Source organism: Galleria mellonella, unplaced genomic scaffold (genome assembly GCF_026898425.1).
Source record: "Galleria mellonella isolate WM207_F2 unplaced genomic scaffold, CSIRO_AGI_GalMel_v1 utg32, whole genome shotgun sequence".
Taxonomy (NCBI): Eukaryota; Metazoa; Arthropoda; class Insecta; order Lepidoptera; family Pyralidae; genus Galleria; species Galleria mellonella.
Window position 1 is genome coordinate 540,591 of NW_026442075.1, and position 21,776 is coordinate 562,366.

Below are 21,776 nucleotides of genomic sequence, written 5' to 3' on the forward strand. Positions count from 1 at the left end.
AAATGTTCACTTTGATATTTCATATAACTTATTCTGTTGGTTACTAACTTATTGTTATAATTTAGTATAAGCACAAATAATATAATACTATACTAGTTACTGAGTTTAAGTAGTAAATATCCCGTTTTTTTTTTAATGGCTGAAATTGAAATGGTATCCCTGCAGTAGGTTAGTTTTTTTTTTAATGGATGATAATGGAATGGTAACCCCACCCGCGCTATCGGTATACACCGGTGGGGCACCAGTGAGGGATGATAGGTGAGGATGAAGCAGGTCAGTTAGCACATCGTGACGAATTCAACAAGAATTGTTCACGATGGTTTCCAGGGAGAAGCACGTGGAGGTCGATCTAATAGGGCATATTGCTAGCAATGTCGAACTCCATTGACAGAAAGTGATGCTAACAATCCCAAATTTTTAAGAGAACAAACATACAAACAAATAGACTGCTTGTGACCCTCCAGTATAAAATATTAAAAATTTACGGTTATTAGAATGTATAACAATGGCGTCCATGTCAAGCACAAAAGGTACTTTTATCCTCCGTCGACAAATCCCCTATTTAAACAAACACAACTAAAATAATAACATTTTTATATAAAAAAATAAATCATTTATTTACAATTAATTATTACGGAATTACATTTTTAAACAACAATTTTTACCAATTTAATAAATATGTACAGTAACACTATTTCGAAACATATGTTACATACATTTAACATTATATATCACTGGATCGGTGGAATCTGTAATTATTTAATGTCATAACCCATTTTTAATTTGCGTAGTTGGGTAAAAAAGCTTAATTTATATCTTTATTTATAAAAAAAAACTCAAACATGCATAAAACCTATTTCAGCGATTGAAGTGTTTTTTTTTTCTTTTTTATTTTAAACTATATTCTTAATTAAAAAAAAATTAACAGTTCATACTGATTTGTAGGTTTTAGTTCTAATAAATAAGATCATTGACAATATTTATGATAATTTCCCAGGGGGTGGCTTAATTTATTTGAAGAGGCCCATATTTACTTTTAAAAATGTCTCTGCCCACAGCTGAAAGCTCCGATCCTAACCCTGGGATAGAGTACGGCTCACCCATTCCCTTCTTATATATGCCTCTGAAGGATTTTTTTTATACCACTGAGGCGGCAAACAAGTATCCGGCCCACCTGATGATAAGCGGTTACCGTAGCCTATGTACAGCTGCAATACCAAGGATATTACGCGCTTGTTGCCGACCCTGAAGAAACTCTGAAGGGAATAAAATTTAACTACCCTCACTAATCTGGTATTTTACATCTTAATATCAGTTTTAATACAAATAATACTGTTGTTACAAATGATATTTAAAATGTCTACTGATGTTACTGACATTAAAATCAATTTACTGGGTACAGAGGAATAACATCCGAGTCCTCAGGAATGGCGACGTATGAGGGGTATCATGGGCGAAACAGTATACTCTGTTATGTGCATGGTACTGCTCATGTCTATAGGCGACGGTTACCACTTTCCATCTGGTGCGCCGTCAGCTTGTTCGCCATTCTAAGTTGTATATAAAAAAAAACTGCTACATTATTGGGTTTAATGACCGAGTTACAACTAATGAATGTCATGTTCCACTCATGTCCCCTGTCGTCTATTACCACTGGCTTTAGAACCTAAAAGTCATGTGTTGGAATCAAGTGGACATCAAAAACTGTGTTAATTTAAATTTCCAAACTCACCCCGGTGGGGGGAAATAAGGTAACCAAATTAATCCAAGTCACAAGGGCAGAATTACCCTCTACCACGTTTGAACTCTATTAACATTATATGCTCGGTAAACTACAGCCATATCGAATGTTACTACATCAGCAACAGTCATGTAACGCCTCTGGCTACCCCATCAGGGGTTGTAGTCGTAATGTTATTGCTAGCGAATACAGCGATGGTTCAAATGAGGTTCAGCTTCGAAGGGTTGAACACGCCGGGCCGCGTGTTGAGCGTGTTGTTGGGCCGGGGCACCGGCATGCTGCCGAGCTTGTTGCCGAACTTGCTCTTGCTTTTGCTCGTGCTCGTGCTTGCTGCAACATCGAACCGACATTGGATATTAATAAAAAGTTATATTTGTTTCATAGATTAATCACGTTGCACCGTCAATTATATTTTCTGTTATTCCTGCCTACGGTCGATGCATGTATACTAGATACGTATCAATATAATTTTGCTACACCCAAACAGGGCTTCATGTACTTACTCATCATAAGAACATTGTAACAACTCTATATTATGTATATGAATGCATTATAATAATAAATAAATAAATATTTATAGATAGATAGATACTCTTTATTGTTTCCTCCAAAAGATTACAATAGTAAACTTATTATAAATATAAACAATTACAAGAAATAATCACAATGAGAAAACAATGGGCGGCCTTATCGCTAAGAGCGATCTCTTCTAGGCAACCTTTGGATGGAGAGGAGCTATATTTATTTCAATTATAAACAATTTGCTGGGAAATTTATTTATTATAAATATTTATTTATCTATTTAGATATGTAGTTGTATAAAAGAAATAAGTACGTACGTGTAGCGGCGGTCCTGCCGCGCGTCCCCCACGCCCCTTTAGCCGCTTTCTTCTTGGCGGCCGACGTCGGCTTGCGCCTGTACCTGCATAGAGGCATTTCATTAAATAATACAATGTACTAACCACTTAAACAGGGGGGAAAGGGATTGTTAGTAATGGAGGCTGAGAATCCCATTGCTAGCAATATACCCAACCAGGTCGACCTCCTCGCGGTTCCCCCTGGAAACTATCATGGTTAATTCCTGATGAATTCATCATGATGGGCTAACTGGCCTGTTTTCATTCTCATCTATCACCCTTCACTGGTGCTCCGCCAGCGTATCCCGTTAACGCAGGCGGGGTTACCTTACCATTTTCACCCATATAAAATAAAAAAAAAACACTTAAACATCTCGAACGAGACCTCTCGCGCATCAAATGTGTTCAGATTTGCGCTATCCCGAGTATTCATAAATATTATGTTTATATTTTTATCTGGAGCGATACGTTCTCGCCCGTTTGTATTTCATAGAGCTTAGTGTATATTTATTGTATGCTCGTTCGAATTTAGTGCTTGCGCCAGTGCGCCAGTTGACCTCATTTCACAGAAAAACCCTCGCATTAGGTGGTTAATTTATTTATCTATTATTTATTAATTTACTAGCCGGCCCGGCAAACGTTGTTTTGTTATATAAATTACAAATAGGGGGTTCCCTAATCACCTAGCGGTATTACATGTATACTTTATGACCTAATCTTATACTTACAAAATATACATAAAAAACTAGTTGTAAAACTACTCGCTGTATCTATTGTTCAGGTGCAATAAAAAATATATAGATAAAAAAAATCATAAAAATCGGTCGAGTCGTTTTGGAGAAGCGCGACCACGAACACTGTTACATGGAATTCTTATATATTCGATGTTTTATAAATAATTCACTTGAATTATTCAATTGTCATTGTATATTTTTATGTTTCTGGTGCAATAAAGATTTAAATAAATAAATATACAATGGGCCAATGTTAATACGAATAATAACACGAAAATGACCCGAAAATTTGGAGTTTCATTTCATAGTAGACCTCCTAGTGTATATTTGAACTTGTTACGCCCATCTAAAAGTGATCTTTTTAATTTGCTTTCCTATTTCTCAAATGCCGTGGGCCGTCAGCTTGTTTGCCATTCTAAGTCGTATAAAAAAAAAAGAAAAATAAAACCTACCTCTTCCGCACGCCGCCGCGCGTACCGCTGCGGGCGCGGGGAGAGCCGCGGCGCGAAGTGCTGCTGCTGGGCGGCGAATCCGATTCCTCCGACTGCTCCTCCTTGGCCTTCTCAGCCTCTAAATCATCCTCGTACTGCATCAGGACACCTATGGATTCACAAACCTTAAATGGCAAACAAGCTGACGGCCCACCTGATGGAAAGTGGTAACCGTCGCCTATAGACATGAGCAGTACCATGGATATAACAGAATATTCTATTTCACCCATGATATCCCCAATGCATTGATATTTCTGAGGACTTGGATGTCATTCCTATGTACTCTGTAGATTCACTGCCAATTTATTTATTATCACAAATATGAATGTACAAGGCGGACTTAATGCTATGAGCCAAACTTTTAGACACCAGGGTTCAGTTAAACAATCAACTTAATTTAATTTTTACAATTTCTACAATATTTTAGAGCCAGTCTCACCCAGCTTCTCGACGACGTATGCGGAAATAATTTTGAGCGGCTACGTCCAGGGCCGTAACTAGACCACTTGGGTCAAGGCAGAGCAAAACAATTTTTTTAATAAGGTAGTGGTCATAATTAATTGACTTCGAAAGAGCGAATCTGCCTAATTTTCATGGGGCTTTTCATTTTAAGGTAGGGCATTGGGCTTTTTAAAGTAGGGCGTTGCCCTCAATGCCCCTCTCTTCCTTAGCCACAGCCATAGCTACCTTCCATATCGCTTATCATAGTTGGGGCGAATAATTTACGGTATGAAGAACAGTGCCTCCGGCTAGTGTAATATTTCTAGAATATTCTAGAACGACCAGAACACGATGAGTACGCGTGTCTCATCCAACTCCTCAACAGCATAGACGGCTGTGAGCTCCAGCAGCTGGGTCCTATATTTATAACAGTTGGCGCAAGTAAACTAACATACTCTCTAACGTGCAATAACGCGAGCAGTGCCTGTGACGAGGGTGATATTTTTAGATATTTTAGAGGCAGCGTAGAAGTGCAGGTGTGTGTGTATATATGTGTGTGTGTGTGTGTATCTCTCTCTCTCTCTCTGTGTGTGTGTGTGTGCGTATGTACGTATGCGTGTGCGTGTGTGTCCGTATGTGCGTGTATGAGTATGCATGTGCGTGTGTGTATGCGCGCACGCGCGCGCTTGTGTGTGTGTGTGTGTGCGCGTGTGTATGTGTGTGTGCGCGTGTGTATGTGTGTGTGCGCGTGTGTATGCGTGTGCGTGTGTGTGTAGTACGTGTGCGTATGCGTGTGAGTGCGTGTGCGTATGCGTGTGAGTGCGTGTGCGTGCGTGAGTGCGTGTGCGTGTGCGTGTGCGTGCGTGTGTGTGTGTGTGTATGCGTGTGACCGTCCGTGTGCTCACCCATCTTCTCGACGGCGTAGGCGGAGGTGATGGTCAGCAGATGCGCTCCGTACTTGTCGTAGTTGGCGCGCGTGACGTGCGGCAGCGCCAGCATCGCCTCGGCCGTGTCGGGCAGCCGCTGGCACATCGCCTTCAGCGCCGCCTGCGGCAGCACCGCCGCCAGCGACACGCCGCGGGCCTCGCCCATCTCCCTGCACGCGACCGTGTATATATATGTATATTCAGAGGAATGCTCTGAATCAGATGGCAGATTATTTTCCACCAGAAATGCAAAAAATGCACCACATAATTAACGATCCATAGATTCGACGCCGCGCAATATATTTGAAATTTTACAATCCACACGACGCAAGATACCTACAAAGCGCAGTCAAAAGCGCTTCTTCGTAGGTAGTTTTAGTACGCTTGTAGCGTTGACTTTATACAGCTGATTCCGCGCATTGCAAAAGGATTTTAATGCGAATTTATACGGAAAATTACATTGTTGTTTTTTGATATTTCATAGTATTTCACTATAAAATATTATTATTTCTTTATATTTGTATCATTACAATATTTTAAATAAATAAAAAAAAAAACAGTAAAAAAATTGAAATTTTCCGGAAAGAATTACCACTGGTTTTCCGTTCAGAATAATGGTCTAAATTCACTGTTTCAGTTTTTACTAACCTGTTTTTACACTCTATATTTAATAACACTTAGAATTTTTTATAAATTAACTATGTGCAGCGAATTCTGTCGCTGCCTGTACCCGAGGTACGGTGAGGATGTACCTGCAGGCTTCGACCAGGTCGGCGTAGCAACGCTCCTCGATCCTCTTAAGCAGCGCGTGCACGGGCGACACGTCGGACCCGGCACCGGCCGCGCCCCCTACCGGCAAGCTAACGCTCGGCTTCTCCGCGCACCGCATTGGGAACACCACACGGTGGCCACCAGACAATATTCTACATGAATAATTTCATTTTCAAAAAACGTCAAAAATGAAGGTTCTCGGTTTGATTGTATTTTTGTATTTGTTAACTCATAACTCCGTCATTTATAAACCGATCTGGAAAATTCTTTCATTGTACTGCTCATGTCTATAGGCGACGGTTACCACTTTCCATCAGGTGGGCCGTCAGCTTGTTTGCCATTCTAAGTTGTATAAAAAAATCCAATAAACAAGAAAATACTATAGCATAAAACCTTATATGGTAAGTAAAAATCTTTTTTCTCGAAGAATATAGTTTCAGATTGATCCTATACAAATTTTACTAAAATCGGTTCAGCGGTTTAGTTTTAAAATCAAAACGAGTGGTTTGACTATGATTTTTTTATACAACTTAGAATGTCAAACAAGCTGACGGCCCACCTGATGGAAAGTGGTAACCGTCGCCTATAGACATGAGCAGTACCATGGACATAACAGAGTATACTGTTTCACCTATGATACCTCCATGCGTTGCCATTCCTGAGGACTCAGGTGTTATTCCTCTGTACATTGTAAATTTACGAATTGAAATCGATGTTGTTTCTTGGAGCAAAATCCTATTTTATACAACTTAGAATGACAAATAAACTGACGGCCCACCTAATGGAAAGTGGTAACCGTCGCCTATATCCTATTTCCCCTAATTGATGTTACTTTAATAGCAGAATCTTAAAATCAGGGCTAAAATAAACGACACAGTCATGGCATCTCACCGTAATATTACCCTGGCAATAAACTAGTAACTCGAGGCCCGTAACTACACCCCATAGGGAATGGCTAGATATGTGTGAACAGGAAATAACACGAGTTTAGCAAAGACAGTCGACTTTTGTACTAAGTCTCTGTTTTGAACTTATAACTCATGTAATGAACATGAAAATCTTTTAGTATGGTTGTTATAATTCAAATTAGACCATACTTGTTTGCGTTGGGCCCTAACTCGAGGTACGCGCTGGCGATGTCGTTGGTGAAGACGAGTCGCTCGGCCAGCAGCCCGCGCACCACCAGGTGGCGCAGCAGTCTCTGCACGTCGCCGCGATCCCACGACTTGCACCTGCCCACATATTGTCGGTATAAAATGTAAAAAAAAAAATTAAATATATTTTGTACACACATTAATTTAATCCGGCTCGAAGGGCTATAAAAGATGCATGGTCTGGTGCTATACTCGTAACCAATCTGTATATTGGTAAAGTTCTGTACTATTCATAGCGTAAGGGTATTCACGTATTTACGCATAAACATCGTGTTTAATCATTTAAGTAATAGAATAGAAATTTATTAATTGATAAAACACAAAGATGCAAACACAAGATACAATGGGCCCCACACTAGGCGAACCTGTATCGTGGGCACCCGACAAAGATTAACAAATCACAGTCTGTTATAATAAAAAGTACATAGGGGGCTGGTATTAATATAAAAAGAATATAAAATGTGTGGGAATAAAAAATTTACAACGCCATCTATTGGCTCAGAATAGCAATAAAAATAGATTGGGAGATTGATGGCGGCAGGCGCACCGTCCGTGTATAGGGTGGTCGTGCAGCGCGGCGAGGCGCTGCTGGCGCGAGCCGCGCAGCGTGTCGGCCAGCTGCAGCAGCGTGTAGCGGCCGCGGGCGCCGCCCACGCACGACACCACCGCGCGGCACTCCTCCGTCACGTCCACCGGCTGCCGACAACACGCGCCGGTCACACTCTCTACTAGCGCTACTGTACGCCACTACAGCCACGCTCGTAGCACTGCTCGCCGCGACAGGAACTGATACTTTTGTACAACAAAACAGATATAGTTTTGATCGTTCAAAGAAAGAACACATCGTGCTTACAATTTGCTCATTTGCATGTGGGCAGACGTCATTTATTTATATACATAGTTGAATCGTGCTGTTCCTACAATTTGTTTATACAAGGTGTATACGAATACTGTGTAATACATTTCTATTTTGTCGAAACAAAAAGAATAGGACCAAATTGAAATCATATTGAGAAGAATTAGGGAATCTATATAAAATACAATTATGTAATGTAAAGCACAGTAATCCATAATAATGTCGAATGAGTTGCGTCAGCGGTAGCGCCTGAAGCACTCGGCCACGCTCTCGCACACCTCCACCATGCGCAGCAGGTTCTCCTGGTGCACGTACCTGGTGGCGCGTGCGTGCCCGGCAGGTGTCGCAGGCGGCGGCGGCGGCGCGGCAGCGGTCGCGCGGGAAGCGCTCGCCCAGGATGGCGAGCACGTGCGCGCGGCGGCACTCGGCCACGCTCTCGCACACCTCCACCATGCGCAGCAGGTTCTCCTCGTGCACGCGCCGCGCCTCCGCCGTCGTGTTGCGCTCCACTACGCCCGAACGTTAACATTCGTCACTCGCCAAATTTGGCACCACTTACATTATAGGCGAAGGATTTACACAGACTAAAATTATATACTGTAATCTTAACAAATTCAATGTAACAAATTAAATCATTAAAACTCGTTTAATCGAATCAGTCTATGAACAAACATTTTTAAATAAAGAATATCCCTTTATGAATGAGCGAGAAAATAAAAAAAAAATTAAATCTTTTTAGATTACAAATCAATTAACCATTAACAAAATCGAGCGCACCAGTTTCATTTACATTTAAAAATTACAGTTGTATAATTAAATATGAAAAGTTACTGTCAACCTATTTGCCATTCTGAGTATTATAAAAAAAGAAATAGAGCGAGAGAGTAAATATTAGTGTACGTGTCTAAAAGAGTGCGAGTGCGTACTGTGCAGCAGGCGGCGGTAGCGTATCACGTCGCCGTAGCAATAGTAGAGCAGGCAGTGCGCCAGCTCGCCGTCGCGGCCGGCGCGGCCCGCCTCCTGGTAGTAGCCCTCCACCGACTTGGGCATGCTGTGGTGGATCACGAACCGCACGTCCGCCTTGTCCACGCCCATGCCGAACGCTATTGTCGCGCAGATCTGCAATCGAAGGCAGTGCCAGTGTCGTGCCCCGTTGGTTTACAGAGGCTCAGAAAAGGCACCTGTTTTTGCCACCAAGCAACTGTCTACATGGCTGTTCAGTTTAAAAAAAGGTGGGATATTGTAGTGAAATTACAAAGTACAAAGGAATGAGTACGATGATAAAAAAAAACCATAAGAAAGTAAATCTATTAATTCTATCATCAAAAAACTATACTTGCATAAAGTAGCATAGTTGTGTTTGACTTGGAAACACAAGCGGTGTGGTGTGTAGTGTAGTGTAATGAAGTACAGTGTAATGTGGCGAGGCGTGGTGCGGGTGCGCACTTACCACCTTGTGGCGGTCGGCGAGCCAGGCGGTCTGCACGGCGCCGCGCTGGCGGTTGGGCAGGGTGAGGCGGTGTGGTGTGTAGTGTAATGCAATGTAGTGTGGCGAGGTGTGGTGCGGGCGCACACTTACCACCTTGTGGCGGTCGGCGAGCCAGGAAGTCTGCACAGCGCCGCGCTGGCGGTCGGGCAGGGTGTGGTGTGTAGTGTAGTGCAGTGTAGTGTGGCGAGGCGTGGTGCGACGTGCACTTACCACCTTATGGCGGTCGGCGAGCCAGGCGGTCTGCACGGCGCCGCGCTGGCGGTTGGGCAGGGTGAGGCGGTGTGGTGTGTAGTGTAGTGCAGTGTAGTGTGGCGAGGCGTGGTGCGACGTGCACTTACCACCTTATGGCGGTCGGCGAGCCAGGCGGTCTGCACGGCGCCGCGCTGGCGGTCGGGCAGGGTGTGGTGTGTAGTGTAGTGCAGTGTAGTGTGGCGAGGCGTGGTGCGACGTGCACTTACCACCTTATGGCGGTCGGCGAGCCAGGCGGTCTGCACGGCGCCGCGCTGGCGGTCGGGCAGGCCGGCGTGGTAGGCGGCGGCCGCCAGCCCCGCGCGCCGCAGCGCCGCTGCCATCTCGTCGCACTCCTTGCGCGACAGGCAGTACACGATGCCCGAATCTCTGCACGCCGCAGTCCAAACATTAAGCCCACCACTAACTTTAGTATTTTACTCTACTCTAGCCGAGCCGCAGCCGAGTAAGTATATAAAAGGCTGTATGTTTATAACTTTTTGCTGAGTTTAACGGATTTTAGAAAGCTCCAGTAGCTTAGCGAGCTGTAAAAAGCGCTATACTCGAATTGATAACAGACGAACCTATAAAATTTCTCCTTGATAACTGCAACGACTTCCTCGTTGATACTTTTAGGTTTCTTCTCCAATATCTTGTATATGAGATTTGGCCGGTTGAAGCTGGATAGAAACCACTTGCATCCGGTGACCTAGAGCAAAGCTATTGTAAAAATCCTTATATACTATAAACTGTATTCGTAGTGTGCTCAATCACGACTCGGTTCACGACTTTCAGAAGATTTGATAAAACGTCGTTTTCAAAGTGACTGAAAGGAAAATTAAAAGAAAAACAGCAGTTGGAGATTGATGGTTAATATGGAAAGTTGTAGAAATTCTGATAGTAATAATGGACCACCAAACCAATCTTCGAGTAAAGACCAATATCTTCGACTGTTGGCAGTCACACACATACTAAAGATAGCAAATTAAAGAAAATAATTCTAATCGTCTAACTAGAAACATATTTACGGTTATTTTTTTATTACTTCACGTCATATGTCATGTAAATGATAAGAATAAAAAAGACAAACTTACATGTCTTTTTCATACGTACCTTAAGCTGGTGCAGGATGTCCATGCGCACCCTGGGCGTGGCGGTGGCTGTAAGCGCCATGAGCGGCGCGCGCGGGAAGCGCTGGCGCAGCACGTGCAGCCGCTTGTAGTCGGGCCGGAAGTCGTGCCCCCACTGCGACACGCAGTGCGCCTCGTCTACCACGAACCTGCCGCCCACCACACCACGCACTGACACCACATACACACACACACACACACACACGAGCGCTGGCGCAGCACGTGCAGCCGCTTGTAGTCGGGCCGGAAGTCGTGCCCCCACTGCGACACGCAGTGCGTCTCGTCTACCACGAACCTGCCGCCCACCACACCACGCACTGACACCACATACACACACACACACACACACACACGAGCGCTGGCGCAGCACGTGCAGCCGCTTGTAGTCGGGCCGGAAGTCGTGCCCCCACTGCGACACGCAGTGCGCCTCGTCTACCACGAATCTGCCGCCCACCACACCACGCACTGACACCACATACACACACACACACACACACACGAGCGCTGGCGCAGCACGTGCAGCCGCTTGTAGTCGGGCCGGAAGTCGTGCCCCCACTGCGACACGCAGTGCGCCTCGTCTACCACGAACCTGCCGCCCACCACACCACGCACTGACACCACATACACACACACACACACACACACACGAGCGCTGGCGCAGCACGTGCAGCCGCTTGTAGTCGGGCCGGAAGTCGTGCCCCCACTGCGACACGCAGTGCGCCTCGTCTACCACGAACCTGCCGCCCACCACACCACGCACTGACACCACATACACACACACACACACACACACACGAGCGCTGGCGCAGCACGTGCAGCCGCTTGTAGTCGGGCCGGAAGTCGTGCCCCCACTGCGACACGCAGTGCGCCTCGTCTACCACGAATCTGCCGCCCACCACACCACGCACTGACACACACACACACACACACACACACACACACACGAGCGCTGGCGCAGACACCACATACACACACACACACACCGCTTGTAGTCGGGCCGGAAGTCGTGCCCCCACTGCGACACGCAGTGCGCCTCGTCTACCACGAACCTGCCGCCCACCACACCACGCACTGACACCACATACACACACACACACACACACACACACGAGCGCTGGCGCAGCACGTGCAGCCGCTTGTAGTCGGGCCGGAAGTCGTGCCCCCACTGCGACACGCAGTGCGCCTCGTCTACCACGAACCTGCCGCCCACCACACCACGCACTGACACCACATACACACACACACACACACACACACACGAGCGCTGGCGCAGCACGTGCAGCCGCTTCGTCTACGAACCTGCCGGGCCGGACACCACATACACACACACACACACACAGCGCTGCGACACGCAGTGCGTCTCGTCTACCCACTGCCGCACCACCACACCACGCACTGCCGACACCACACCACACACACAGACACAGACACACACACACACGAGCGCTGGCGCAGCACGTGCAGCCGCCTGTAGTCGGGCCGGAAGTCGTGCCCCCACTGCGACACGCAGTGCGCCTCGTCTACCACGAACCTGCCGCCCACCACACCACGCACTGACACCACATACACACACACACACACACACGAGCGCTGGCGCAGCACGTGCAGCCGCTTGTAGTCGGGCCGGAAGTCGTGCCCCCACTGCGACACGCAGTGCGCCTCGTCTACCACGAACCTGCCGCCCACCACACCACGCACTGACACCACATACACATACACACACACACGAGCGCTGGCGCAGCACGTGCAGCCGCTTGTAGTCGGGCCGGAAGTCGTGCCCCCACTGCGACACGCAGTGCGCCTCGTCTACCACGAACCTGCCGCCCACCACACCACGCACTGACACCACATACACACACACACACACACACACGAGCGCTGGCGCAGCACGTGCAGCCGCTTGTAGTCGGGCCGGAAGTCGTGCCCCCACTGCGACACGCAGTGCGCCTCGTCTACCACGAACCTGCCGCCCACCACACCACGCACTGACACCACATACACACACACACACACGAGCGCTGGCGCAGCACGTGCAGCCGCTTGTAGTCGGGCCGGAAGTCGTGCCCCCACTGCGACACGCAGTGCGCCTCGTCTACCACGAACCTGCCGCCCACCACACCACGCACTGACACCACATACACACACACACACACACACACACACGAGCGCTGGCGCAGCACGTGCAGCCGCTTGTAGTCGGGCCGGAAGTCGTGCCCCCACTGCGACACGCAGTGCGCCTCGTCTACCACGAACCTGCCGCCCACCATACCACACACACGCACTAATACCAAATACACGTACACATATGCACGCAAACACCCGCGCTCACTTATTCTCTTGTTTATACGAAGTCTAAAAGCATAATATAATCGATGCATCATGTCGCCTTATTATACAAGTACCATTCAGAAGACTGTAAAACAAGTGACTCAATGGAAATGCTCACAAATCTTATCTCATATCATAGTGGTCTTTATTGAAACTAAAGAAACAATAAGAGTAATTACCTAGCAATCTTATCCCTCGAGTAGAGAGCGGTGAGGACATCTTGAAATTTTGGCGAACTGCTAATCTTTTCCGGCGTGACGTAGAGCAACTTCAGCAGCGGCTCGCGCATCGACAGCTTGTGGTACACTTCGTCCGCTTCCGCCGCCGATATGTCGCCGCTCAAGTGCGCCGCCGGGATCTGGACACAACGAAATTTAGAACGTTCATACCAAAGTGTGGCAACGTCGCAAACATCAAAAAAGTGTGGTAACTACCCAACGATATAGGGTAAAAGAAGTACAGAATGCGATGCAACGATTTTATTTGAAAATACTGTAATTAAAATAATAAAAACGCGGAATGAGTGATTCGTCATATATTTTGCAATTCCGGCCTTGCGTCCTTACAGTGTAAAAGAGTCCTAAATCAAAGAGCCATCACAGTTGAAATTGGAAGGATCCCATTCGAACCCCGACCCTATTCCAAATTCTATCTTTTGCAGATGATACTTACATCTAATGAGAGCAGCTTGTTGACTTGGTCCAATATGAGCGACTTGAGGGGCGATATCACGATCGTAACACCCGGTGTCAATATGGCCGGCAGTTGGTAACACAGAGATTTGCCTGTAACATAATTTATCTTTTGACTACTTGTTCTAAATGCTACTGAACTCCCCTTACTTATCCTGATCCTATCTACCCCATCATATTGGGTTCCTGATACTACATACTAAAAAAAGTATCCTAAAGATCATCATTAGACGTATGGGCCCGGCATAGATTGGGCCACATATTCCTTTTACCATGGGTGTCGTAAAAGGTGACCAAGGGAATTTAATAGTCTAGGGATGGGTAGCAGCGTCTCTCTTAAAACGTCACCAAAAGCCTACGGCTGCCAACCCGCCTACAAAGCGTGGCAACTATTGGCAAAACTCCCCCCTTATTGGGGAGGCCCACGTTCAGCAATGGGCAGTTAACGGTTGATATAGTGATGAAGATGGTACATGTAAGTCTAACATCCTCCATTAGGGGGAAAAGAGATTACTAGTAATGAAGATTAGCAACTCCATTGCTAGCAATATACCCTATGATATATATATGAATGGACCTGACATTCACGCGGTTCGCCCTGGAAACCATCGTGATTGATTTATTGTTGAATTTGTCATGATGGGCCAACTGATCTGCTTCATCATCCCTCACTGGTACCCCGTCAGTTTATACCAATGATGCAGAAGGGACAATCATTCCATTATCATCCATTAAAAAAAATCCTCCTCCTATGGACAAATTAGTTCCTAGCAGTGAGATGCAATACTTATTTCGAAATGTTTGTTGCCTAGTTCCTCATGGAACATCATCATCTTCGACACATGATATTCTTCTAGCTTGATGACCAGATGATTGGTGGTATTCTATCTTAAGCATTGTAAGTCCAGCAACCAAGCATGCTAGCAACAGTTGTTAAGTGTAATAGAAATTAATGATAAACTAAAAAGAACAGTTTTTAATTTTTGCATGCCTATAGCATATTCTTTCCCTATTCTTCATTGTTCTATATAAACCTTTACAAATACTATTATTATAATGATAACACTCCACTGACCTCCTCCGGTTGGCATCAAGACGAAACAGTCGTGTCCAAGCAGCGTCGCGTTGATCACCTGCAGCTGGTTTGGACGGAATGTCTTTAGACCAAACTTCTCTTTGAACATTTCCATCATCAGTGATGAGTGGGGATAGTCCATACCGTCAAATTCACCTACAATGAAAAAACAATCACATTGTCAGATATAAGACTAACAAAACATGTAGAATATAGATGTAGAAAAATGTAGGTAGTAGAAGTAACTATTATCATCAGACAGGTATACTGGTAGATAGGTAGGTATACTGTGAGAGGACGAAGGTAAAAGTCACTAGAATTGGCATATGTCTTTGAAAGAATTGATGAATGGATATAGCAAGAGATAAATAGAATATTAAAAGCACCTGCATCAATCTGTTTGCATATAAAAAAGAAAATTATATCTGTTAACAGATTTACCTGTGATGCCGTCATTTTTAGTGCCCTCGTGGAAGTCGCCCATTCCTTCATATTTGGGTTTTTTATTGTCTTCAACCATTGAGTGTTCCATCAAATTCACCACCTCTGGTTCTTTACTCTCTGATACAAAATTAACATCCTCAAAGTCTTCCATCCTGTATTCCGGCCACCCATCCTCGTCCACTGGTATCTCTTTATCGTTGACTACTTCAGCAACTTTACTATGATCACTGTCTATACTCATAGGCTCACTTGACGGATGCGCAAATTCAATATCAGCATCTATATCAATGGGTACTGAATACTCATCCATGTACTCATCATCAACCAAAGGATCATCACCACTTGAAGGTTCAAGCACTGTATCAGTCATAGAAAGTAAAGAGCTCTTGCTCAGCTGAGGAGGTTGGAAGTTTACTGAACTGTTTGCTACTGGCACCACCTTTGGTGATTCTTGGTCCACCAAAGGTTTTAAAGTTCCCAACGCATTCTTTAGTCTTTCAGCAGTGTTTGAAATTATGGGACTTGTAGAGGGCATATTACTAGACTCCTCTGTGGCAGCTCTTGATGGCCTTTTGAACACAAATTTACCTTTTCCTTTAACATTGGATGGTGTATCCAAGTTGCCTGCATCACATTCAGTTTTAATATCTAAATCTTTTGTAGAGGTACAAGTCGAAAATGAATCACAAAACAGTGACTTCTTCACTGTCTTGTCTGTTAGTTTTGTACTGGGTCCAGCATTGTAATTCATGTTAATACTTCCTCTTGCTTCTGGAACTTCAGATATGGTCTTAACAGATTTCTTCACAGAAACTTGGGTACCGTTAAGATCGAAATCATCTAAATCATCATCTTCACAATTATTTAACAATGATGGTGATGCAGAGAGATTCGATTCAATAGTAGAAACAGATTTGCTGTCGTTTTGGGTCTTGGATGCTTTTTTACTTGTGTTTTTACTGGGTGTCTGTTGTATAGCCATCTTCAATTTATATCTCCAATATTTTAAATGTGAGTATATCTTACTATTATATCCTGGTAATTTCTCTTTCGTTCTAGTCGGTATTCTATCAAAAGCATTGAAAACTTTCTCTAGTATCTCTATGTATAATGTTTTGCATTCCTCTAGATCTTGTAAACTTAAGGCACTTTTATCCTGTAAAGCAAATACAATATTTTATTAGAATTTTAAATCTATATTTTAATTAACAGACCTTCATTAATTAAGATATTCACTTACTACATATATGATTTGACAGTGACATTTCTTTCTTTTTTATTGTTAACAAGTGTCTGACATTTTTGATGGATTTTTTTATATAACATTTTGAATTTTAATGAGATATTTAACTTTATTTTTTTTAAGTTTTAATATTTGCACGCCTAATTATGGCGAAATATGAGGACTTATACTTATTGTAACATGTATACACTTACCATGTTTCTTGTAAATAAATAAATAAATATAAGTCAGATGCTTGGTCAAATTACAATGTTTGCAACACATCAAAATGTTAACTGTTATAACATAGTTAACATTTTAATGCATCCAATAATGAGCAGTAAGTATTAAAGAAAGCTTCAAGCAAAAAATTCATTTTGACATAATCATAAAATATTTTTTATGTTTAATTATATTTTTTAAATATGATTATTAATATAGTTTACATCACATGATTTTCCTTGTCTTGTAATGAATCTCGCATGTATAGTACTTACGCAAATATAAACTTACTAATTTCGCTTTCTGTACAGAAGGATTCTCTGATATATTTAACAAGAAATTTTTCAAAGACGTATCCAATTTCAGGCTTTTGATCTCGGCATTTTCTTTGGGACTGCTTTTTTTAGGTGTTTTCAAAATTTTCGTGTTCGCTGAACTGGTTTGTTCTATTTTCTTTTTTTGAGGGCTGGGTGTTGCACTTATTCTTATAGATTTATTGCATTTTTCTGATATTGGTGTATTAGATGTTTCGTTGAAGGTATATGGAAAACAATCCATATCGTCATACTGGAACAAATATAGATTCAATTAATATTACAAATAAAATAGTTTATAAGAATGGATAGATGAATGTTTGTTACTTATTAATGCAAAAACTGCTGAACAGATTTGAATAAAATTTAATTCACTGATAGATTGTATTCTAACTTGACGCATAGAATATTTCATGTAGTAATTCACATGAATGAAACTGTGGAATTCAGCTATTACTACCTCTCTTATTCATGAAATTAAAACTTCCTACAAAATTATAATATTTTTAAATATCACAGCATTTCTATGTACAATACAAATAAAATATATTAAGGTTTAGATACTTTATCTAATTATATATAGCAACTTTATCATTAAAAGAACATCTATGAAGAATTGAATGCATTATGTTACAGAAAGTTGTTATTTCAGAGAGTAACAGAGAGATGATAACGACACATTCATTTAAGTATCAGTTTGAAGGGTGGGATATGGCGTGAATTTACTGGGTACAGAGGAATAACACCTGAATCCTCAGGAATGGTAACGCACGGGGGGTATCATGGGCAAAACAGTATACTCTGTTATGTCCATGGTACTGCTCATGTCTATAGATGACGGTTATCACTTTCCATCAGGTGGACCGTCAGCTTGTTTGCCATTCTAAGTTGTATAAACACAAAAAAAAAGTATAATAAAATAATTACACAAAAATAAAAAAAAAAAAACTAACTTCATCAAATGCATTAAGAGGTGCATTATTAGTCCTTTTATTCCTGTCAATGTTAACATGGTTTTCAACTCGGTTATCCAAAATACTTGGTGATAACGAAGGTTCCTTGGCCTGTAATAAATTTTAAATTATTAATATAAACAATAGAATTGTTCCCATGCAAGATAGTAAGTCAAAACATATGTGACGTGGCAGTGACTTCATTAATATAATAATTGATTTCATACTTTCCAAATATGTAACAAAATTTATAGATGGCAACTGTAGGCTATATTCTTATATTTTTTAAACCACAATGTTGGCAAACAAACATACAACTTATCTGATAATAAACAATCACTGTAGCCTATGGACGCCTGCAACACTAGGAGAGAGACTTTGTACAAAAGTCGATTGCTTGGGTACCTCTGTCCCATTCGTGTTTCAACCGTGAAGCAGATGTGTTTGCTGTGTTTCGGTTTGAAGGGTGGGATATGGCGTGAATTTACTGGGTACAGAGGAATAACACCTGAATCCTCAGGAATGGCAACGCATAGAGGGTATCATGGGCGAAACAGTATATTCTGTTATGTCCATGGTACTTCTCACGTCTATAGGCGACAGTTACCACTTTGGGCCGTCAGCTTGTTTGCCATTATACGTTATATAAAAAAAAACACTAGGAGTGTCACATGTGCGTTGACAACCCTGAAGAAACCTTAATATACCCTTCTTAAAGAATCCCATACTCTAGTCTCTATGGAAAATCTTATATGCTTGAATAATGCATGCATGTCAAGCGTTAAGCCATTAAAACATAAAATGTAAAAAAAATGCCAAGTCTTGCAATGCAGTGCTTGCACTTTAAAAAGTTGTGAGATGTCATGGAAAAACCAAGTCATTTGTTTTAGTTAGTGTCTATAGAAGCACCTACACAAAAACTTTATAATAAATTGTTGTATAATCAACTACCTATCAAAATTTATAGTGACTTGACATTTAAAGAACTTTGACTACCTATAATTCGTAAACTATAAGGTATATACCTAATATTGGCAATATAGTCAGTTATAGTATATCCCCTTTAGCAATAAAAATTCAAATTTATTATTTATTCACAATGAAATTACAAGGAGATTAGTAACAACGAGAGTCACTTTGAGAAAATAATGGTATGACTATGCTCGCCTTGGCGGAGGCACTGCCATGCCCCCTGACATTTACCACAATAACAACAGTCAATTACTCTATTAGAGATTATAATCACGAGCATTTATTTAAACATGCTGTATTTTTTAATTCTATTGTTTAATTTTATGTTTCCTTCACATGTATTATATATTTGTGCAAACTTTAGTGGCTGTTACATTATTATTTAAGTATGTAATTACATATTGTTATAGCTGTGTGTTTGCCTTAAATAAATAAACAATTAATTGTGTACAATATATTCAAATTATACTTACCAACTGTGACACATTTTCTGAGTTCTTTTTAAATGGAGGGGTCCCTGAAAATTAGATATATACATGCTATGTTTACATACATAAATGAATGCTTAGGAATTCAGTCATTAGATGTAATCAAATTAATAGAAATTTAACAAGAGTGACATTTGAATTTCTTGTGGGTTCTTCTCCTTAAATTCATTATTCAGAATAAGAATGATAAAAAATTAACAATATAAAAGTATTGTAACAAACTAGAAAATGGAACTAACTGGGCAATCCTGAAATTTATATATTAATAAAGTCTAAAATAATTATAATAGAGTATGAGTTAAAAAAATCATTACAAAATAATTTAAAAGTTCTTGTAGTCAAGTTTACTTATATAAAGATGATTTTAATTCTATTATTATTCTACATAAAACATTATTAAAATTAATAACTATAAGATTAAAAGGAATGACTTATAGGTCTTATAGCTGTTAGAGAAGAATAGAAAATACATAACCACAGTATTTTGGATTTGGAAATAATGAATAATAATTTAATTCCCAAGTGGACCAATGGTATCCATGCAGTGGTAAAAGAAATAGAGGAAGACAAAAGACTAGATGGAAAAATAATAGAAGGAAGTGGCAGACATGATGGAAATTGTTCGAGGAAGTCTATGTCACAAGACAAAGTGACAGGAGATGTAATAAAAAGCATGAATAGTTGAAATCTTATTATATATAACTAACAGACCCGGCATACATTGATTAGAAAAACTGATGTGTAAATTAAACATAGGGACACCCTAATCACCTAATGATATAAAATATACTTTACAACCTATTCCCTATATATCCCTAATACCTACCAATTATACATAAATTTCATAAAAAGCAGTTGCAACCAAAACATAACAACACTTTTTTATATACACTGATAATTTATTGTTATTGTATGAGCCAAACAATGTAATTAAATTTACATATTTGTTCATCTTTCCATTTGTCCAGTCATAGAATATATTATTTATATACAACTGTACTGGCAATTTGCATTTGGGGTTCCATTGTTTCTGCCTACCCTAATAGGAGACAGGCGTGACAGATATGTATGTATGTATGTACAATTGTACTATCAGTAAATAAAAGCTAATAAATAAATAAACAAAATTTCCCATTACTGAATCCCATATTGTAATTCCCAATTCCAAACAACTACCAAACTTAAAAGTAATTTGTTTATATATATATATATATATATATATATATATATATATATATATATATATATATATATATATTAGTATTGTTTTATGGATAACATTGATACTCACAGTTTGCAGTACTTGTTGATTTTGATTTAAAAACAAACTTGGATTTTTTCTCTATTATTTGTTGATTGGTGGCGCTGTAAATTTAAACATTTAAAAATGTATAAATAAGTACATTCTACGATATAATAAATTAGGATTTAATTTAAAAAATTATAGTACCTTTGAATTGATTCTGATTCTGAATCTCGACTACTTTTTTTGATAAAATTTAATAAAGAGTATTTTTGTTTTGGATCCATGCCTTTGGATGCCATAACTTCAAGTAAATAACAAAGAATTAATATAGGTAGTTTCACTGTTTCTTAATTATAGTACACATTTGCACTAATCGCTATAGCTACAAAAATTAAAAACAATATAAATTACAAATAAAAACGAACAAAATCAAATTCATAACAATTTAGCACAGATTATAGAGACTTTGTCTAAAGATCTAATACTAAAAAATGATAATTCATTATTTAAGAATCGGCAACACCTACAAAATTCGATAAGTCAATGAATGCAACCATCTGGGGTCAACTACACAGTGAAATAAATATTCAGTGTTATTCAGCTATCATAGTACCATAGTATTAAATTTTTGAACATTCCAAAAATAATTAGTAATATAATTTTTACTGGTTTTTGAACAATGTCTCTATATATATAGTAAAAAATGTTAATTGTTACTAGCAAAACCTTTCTTTAAACATTGAAAAATTTAGATTTAAACGTTTCAAAAACATTGTATATTTTTATTTAAAATATCGATATCGATAGGTATCATAAAAGACCTAGTTATTTCACAAAGTATAATCTTCAGATTAATAAAATTGGTAGCATAAATTTCATTTGGTATTAACATTTTTTATTCAAAATGACGTGACTTTACATGGATGAATAAAAGTGACTGTCACTGTTAGAGCATCAAAAAGAAGTTGGCACTATTGTCAAACAACAAAAAATAATAATCAC

The 21,776-nt window shown here is 41.0% G+C and overlaps 1 protein-coding gene across 1 annotated transcript; it reads right to left on the reverse strand.

The window, feature by feature from the left end:
• Positions 1-600: 600 nt before the first annotated feature.
• On the reverse strand, positions 601-21,261 carry LOC113510622 (recQ-like DNA helicase Blm). The gene is made up of 21 exons (XM_052896288.1): positions 20,979-21,261; positions 20,820-20,893; positions 19,514-19,557; positions 18,069-18,179; positions 17,093-17,368; positions 15,355-16,513; positions 14,914-15,069; positions 13,819-13,931; positions 13,326-13,504; positions 10,802-10,967; positions 10,273-10,397; positions 9,919-10,078; positions 8,898-9,090; positions 8,287-8,480; positions 7,663-7,811; positions 7,059-7,193; positions 5,943-6,113; positions 5,170-5,360; positions 3,785-3,932; positions 2,581-2,663; positions 601-2,071 (listed from the first exon to the last, which is right to left on the reverse strand). Exons 1-21 carry the CDS (start codon positions 21,071-21,073, stop codon positions 1,941-1,943), a joined length of 4,053 nt encoding a protein of 1,350 aa, XP_052752248.1. The 5' UTR covers positions 21,074-21,261; the 3' UTR covers positions 601-1,940.
• Between the last annotated feature and the right edge of the window lie 515 nt (positions 21,262-21,776).